The sequence below is a fragment of the Phalacrocorax carbo genome, chromosome 10 (assembly GCF_963921805.1).
Source record: "Phalacrocorax carbo chromosome 10, bPhaCar2.1, whole genome shotgun sequence".
NCBI classification, from domain to species: Eukaryota; Metazoa; Chordata; class Aves; order Suliformes; family Phalacrocoracidae; genus Phalacrocorax; species Phalacrocorax carbo.
The window spans coordinates 5,819,376-5,825,129 of NC_087522.1; the positions used below are offsets into that span (position 1 = coordinate 5,819,376).

Sequence of the window (5,754 nt, forward strand, 5' to 3'; positions counted from 1 at the left end):
CTCCCTTCTCTCTGGACTTTGCAGTGGATGGGACTCCTGATGTCTCTCCCCCAGCTTTGGAAGTCCCCATCTTTCCTCTATGTATTAAACACATCTGCCCCCCCATCCCTCCCCGGATTAGAGCCTGAATGCCTGTCCGTCCCATTGCTGCCACACACCAGCTCCATCACATCACAGCTCAGGACTGCCCGGTCCTTGCTGCCTTTGTGCGGGCAGCAGCGGGGCTGGATTAGCCCTGCATGCATGAGCAGGCTAACCCCGCCGGCGGGCAGCAGGATTTGCTGCTCCCCATCTCCCAGCCATGCCCGACAGCCTGCTCTGAAAAGGAGACCTCAGCCCACTGTCGCTGCTAATCCTGGCGCATGTGGGCTGCTGGCTGGCGGCCCCTATATAGACCCCTCCGACCGTGCACCCGGCCGGGTCTGTGGCGCAGGGGCAGGCAAGCAGGATGGCATTGCGGGTAAGTGCTGGGAACAGGATCCGGCACAGCCTGGTCTGTCTGAAGGGTGATGGCAGGCGGTGCATAAAGGAGCCAGAAAGCCAGAAAGATGTAGGGATGCTCCTTGCAGTGCTACTCCTCTATTTCAGTCTAGTCTGGGCCGTGAGCTCCCTGGCTTTTGATAAAGGGCAACAGGACAGATTTTTCATCTCGGTTATACCAGGGCTGGTCTGGGGTGATGCTGACCTGGTGGCAGCACTTCTGGCTTGGACGGTTTAAGCTGAGGCCAAATTACAACCGGAGATTTAGCAGAGGAGACCTGTGCTTTGCCATCCGTCTCCACTGGCACAGCCGGCAGCGAAGAGGGAACTGCTGTTTCCTGTGCATGTGGTGTGTCTTTTGCTGGGGCTGTTGTAATGATGACAAGCTAAGGGTCAAGGCAAGGTGAACCTGGGTGCTGCCATCACCACTTGCTGTTTGAAACTGTATCATTAGCTTCATCAGCTCTCTGTGTTTCAGAGTTGAACACTGGTGCGGTCAGAGCCTTTGAATGACTATGCATAGGTTCCTAAAGCCATCCTCCAGAAGTAGCCAGGCACGAAGGCATGAGGTTGGCCGGTCATCATGTCTCAGCTCCTGCTCCAAAATGTGCATATCCCAAATACGCATTGGAAATGGGAAAACGTGGCAGAGGAAGAAGCAGGGGAGTGGAAGTCCTGAGCTGTAGGGAGGGAGAGGCAGGCATGCAGCTGGCAGTGGAGATGCCAAGGCTGGAGAGATTTTCCCAGTGTGAGCAATAAATCTGGGAGAGGAGGGTGCTCAGAAATGTGAGATCATTAGAGTGCTAAAAAAAGTGGGGTGAAATGGCAAGCAGTTCTTATTAAAATGAGTTATTTAATAAAACTATGAATTATTCAAAGAGGAACATTTTCCAGCTCATTTTATGCAAGTTTAACCTTGGAGAAAGGGGGATTGAGTGGAATGGGGGATCAGACAGGAGCTCGTGGCAAGAGTCACCCATGTAACGCTGGATGAAGACAGGCTGGATGCCACATTACACCCATTCCTTGATCAGCCCTTGTCTTTCACACACTGCTTCAAAGCATCACAAAGTTTTCTGCTTTGGATTTTGTATTGCCCAGGCAGGGACAGGAGTAGACTGTCTTTGTGTCCTGCTGACAATGAAGGCATTTGGGTTCTTCTTTAATTTTTCCTTGCTGATCCCACGTGGCTCTTTAGAAAAGACCCTGGGGACAGCGTATCCAACCTCCTCAACTGGATGTTGTAGCAACACCATTCCTTATCAGTTTAGAGCCCCTGAGATTATTTGGAGCGAGAAAAAGGCAAGGGCAGAGAGTATGCCTGGATTGGAAGTAGAGAGAAAGGAGAAGATGATGAGAGGGTGAGAAAGATGGAGAAGTGCAAGGAATAAGCGAGGCCGCGCACCTCTCCCACCTTGCCATGCCTCACCATCACCTCCTCGTCGGCAGTTCGAGGCCCTGTACCCAGAGGGGATGTGTCCCGGCTGGAGCGTCGTGGTCAAGGGCGAGACCAGTTCTAGTACAAGCATGTAAGGACACACTCCGCTCGCAGCTCTCCCAGCTCATGAGAGCCAGCAGCATCACCCCATGGCTCTCCATCACTTCTTTCTCTCACTGTCTTAGGTTTGAAATTAACTTGCTCTGTGACCCCGGAGACCAAATCGCTCTCCATTTTAACCCCCGCTTCTCCAGCTCCAGAATCATCTGCAACTCCTTCCTTGCCAGCCACTGGGGGAAGGAAGAGGTTAATAAAACCTTCCCCTTTGAAGCAAAGAAGCCTTTCCAGGTAACCCTGTGTCACCCCATGGGTCTCCCTGGGTGGGACAGGAGTGACCCAGGCAATATTGGGGTCGTCCTCATGGATCTAGCCCTGCCTTTCCTGCCAGCACTATACCCAGTAACACCCCCTCTCTGGCTCTGTCCCTTGATAGTATTTCTGTTATCCCCTAATTTGCTGCTGATTTACACCCAACTCTGGCACAGGCATGCAGAGCTCCAGCAATAATCCCTGGATGCTGCATTCGTTTTCACTTTGGGCTTTGCTTTATCACCAGTTTCTTCTACCATGAAGTGAAGAACTCAGTTATTCCCTCCTTTTGCCCAAAATGGGGGTGAGCAGTGTGTGTGACAGCTCTGGCAGGATTTGAAGAGGGTTGCAGGCACATGTACCCAGATCCAGGCGCTCACTGACATGATGGCAGCAAGGTCCAGTGAGGATGCGTGGCTACATGGTGAACCTAACACAGTCTCTCTTTCAGGTTGAAATCTACTCTGACCAGGACTATTTCCACATTTTCATCGACGAAAACAAAATCTTGCAGTACAAGCATCGGCAGAAGCAGCTTTCATCCGTCACCAAGCTACAGATTCTCAATGATATTGCCATTTCTTCAGTGGAAATCACTAAACGAGGCCTTTACTAGAGACTGGAGTTGGGATAGTCTTGCAGACCATTCCCCTTAACCTCTTGATCCAGCTGGAGCTCATGTCCTCTCCTTCTCCATCCAACACATGCCATCGCTGGCCAGGGAGATGGCTATGCATGTGTCCACATAGTGGAAGGGATGGTCATTCCCATTGCATGCCACTAAGGCAGCACCTAGACATGTCGCTAACTGTAGCCCAGGTCATTGAATGCCTCCTGCCCCTAGGCCTTAGGGTGCACAATCGGATTTGTAGGTCTTATGATCTTTGCTGATGGTCAGCCTGACAGATCAGGTCTGGGCAGTCTGGACACCTGAATGTTACCCTAGAAATTGTGTTTGCTCAAGGGCAGGGTGTGAACTAGTGCTAGTCTTCAGCTGGCCATACGGCAAAGGGTGTAAGGGATGTGTGGATGTTAGGGATGGAAAGGCACATTTCTTTCCAGGAGCTGGGTAAAAATGCTACCGTATTTGCCAATAAAATCAAACAAGGAAATCCCTGCTGAGATGTCCCTCACTGGGCAGATCAACCAAGTTGTTCATTCCCTGCAAGCCTCCAGGCACATGGTAGGAGCAAGGGTTGGTGACTGGGCGGGAGGACACAGGCTGAGGGTTGCTTCATTTCAGGTCTGGCAAAACACTGCCTTTTTGCTTTGAGGCCTAACATGAAATGAAGTCCTATGTATGTAAATGAGGGTGATAAGATTAAATTTGCAAGATATTTCTAGAGATGCCTTTCACCAATTGAGAGATGTTTGCTCAGCCTGAGCCCTGCCAACTCCAGGCTTATTAGGCAGACTCTGAGAGTGATGTTGTGGGTCAGAAAAGGGTAAAAGCTTAAAGACACACAAAATCACATGGTCCCTTCATCATGCACCAGAAATGCAGCTGGAATCCAAACAAAAGGATCTGAGGAAATCAGGGTCTAGAAATTATGATAAGTTCAGAATGAAGGGAGTGCCATTGTTCCTGTGTATAGTCTCTGGCTTTTCTCTTTACTCTGCATTCTTGTTTCCTTCTCTCCTCTGTTTCAGTTGTCTTTCAAAATCAAAACAGTCCATCTGTCCCTTGCACCTTCTTCTCTTTTCCACCCTCTTCCTTGGAGCGCAACATGTCTCTGACTCCTTGACCAGGCCATAGCAGACTAAAAGATATTATTTTTACTTTGTTTTAATTATACGCGTCATAAGAAGCATAATGCCACACTATTAAATCTGAACAGGAACTCACTCCAAAAATGCAATTACAGCTGCCCCCAAATCACTCCTTTGTTCCTCAGACATAAGACAGACCACATTCCTGATGCAAAAGGCAAAGACGATCCTGCCTTGCCAGTCCTTTCCAACAAGGAGAAATCATTTGGTAAGAAGTCAGCCTTGCCTGTGGGTGGGATCTCTGAAGGTCGCAACTTTGCTCCAGCCTTTTCTCAATGCTTAAATTGGCCATTCCCAACTCCTCCCTCTATTTATAGCCTCAAGGACTTATGAGGAAGAGGTGACCGTATAGCCAACCACAACACAGGATGCCACAAAGTTGATATTTATGAGTCTGCTAAAAAGTTTATGATGTTTTTCCAGTCCATAAAGAACACTAGCTGGAAACCATCCTGTTCATGTGGCAAAGAGAGGAATGGGAACACAAAATGGTCCCAAACAGCACCTCCTCCCTCCAGAAGGAACCGAAAATACCATTTGGAAATAGCCACGGTCTTGGTTGCAAGTCAGGAAGGCTGGAGATGGTAAGATTTCCTCTGGCCTGGAATACATCTGTCACCACCAGGACAAGAGGGTCACCTCAGATTCTGGTTGTCATGACGTAACTCAGGGGTTCAACAAACTTCACTCTTCTGGGCATCCCTTCAGTAAAACAGCACAAACATAGACAAAAAGACCTGCTGGGATCTCTGTGTCATACATCCGATAACGCTGAACTGCATTTGAAAGAAATTGGTTGGGGTTTTTTTTTGTGCTTCTTTGGGGATTGATAGAGACAGATTATTTTTCATGGAGGAAAAGTGGTGAAATGATTTATAAGGGAAATACTTTGTACATATACGGCCACAAACTCCATCAATACCCACCGCTGCAGAAACACACCACTATTTCATTGTTTTCCAGAAGTGAGCACAAATGACCACAGACAAACAGGGCAAAAATATTTCAAGCACAAATAAATAAGGAGATGCCACAAAAAATCAGGCAGCAGCAGAGATTACGCCCTGACTCCTGAACACGTTACCCCCAGCTTCTGCCAGCGGCTGATCTCACTCCATTACCATCTCTACTGAGAGTCCAATCTCTCCTGACACAACCACAGCATTGCTGCTGGCTTCAGGATTTTATCTGCTGCTTCCTCCAGCCAAAACACTCCCAAGGGTGAAGGGGTCTTCAGGGCAAGAGAGATTTGGGGAGCTACAGAGCATCTCTGGGACGAAGACTCCAGGGCTGGCTGTTTACAGCTGTTCTGCCGTTTTACAGGGAATGAGAGATGCCCTGCGAGTCTGTGACCCTCATCTCACCCTTAAGGAGAAACTGGAGGAAAACAAAGCCCTACAATTATGATGGTCAATTAAACTCTCAGAAGGGGCACTGGCACATCAGACTTGCATAGAGGTATTGTGGGCTGGTATTGAGGTGATCAAAGGGAACAAACCAACCCATACAAATCTTAACCAGCTTTCCTATTCATGACCTGGGGTTTGAAACTGGGGAGGGAAAAGATGAAGATGAGCTCCTGCACAGAGGTATTTTGAAGAGCAGAAGGCCTTTTGAAGGAGAAGGAGCAGAGACAGCTGGGGGTGCAACTCTGGGATGGACCAGCCTTTTACAGCCCAACCTAAATGCCAAGCTCA

The 5,754-nt window shown here is 48.9% G+C and overlaps 1 protein-coding gene across 1 annotated transcript; it reads left to right on the forward strand.

Moving 5' to 3' along the window:
- The first annotated feature begins 448 nt into the window (after positions 1 to 448).
- GRIFIN (galectin-related inter-fiber protein) lies at positions 449 to 2,903 on the forward strand. Its single transcript, XM_009503157.2, has 4 exons — positions 449 to 460; positions 1,930 to 2,009; positions 2,104 to 2,266; positions 2,739 to 2,903. Exons 1-4 carry the CDS (start codon positions 449 to 451, stop codon positions 2,901 to 2,903), a joined length of 420 nt encoding a protein of 139 aa, XP_009501452.2.
- Positions 2,904 to 5,754: the final 2,851 nt, after the last annotated feature.

Excerpts from the sequence above, each read along its gene's own strand:
- GRIFIN (XM_009503157.2), top strand. Across the intron at positions 2,010-2,103 it reads ACCAGTTCTAGTACAAGCAT|GTTTGAAATTAACTTGCTCT; the intron begins GTAAGGACACAC and ends TCACTGTCTTAG. Across the intron at positions 2,267-2,738 it reads AAGCAAAGAAGCCTTTCCAG|GTTGAAATCTACTCTGACCA; the intron begins GTAACCCTGTGT and ends TCTCTCTTTCAG.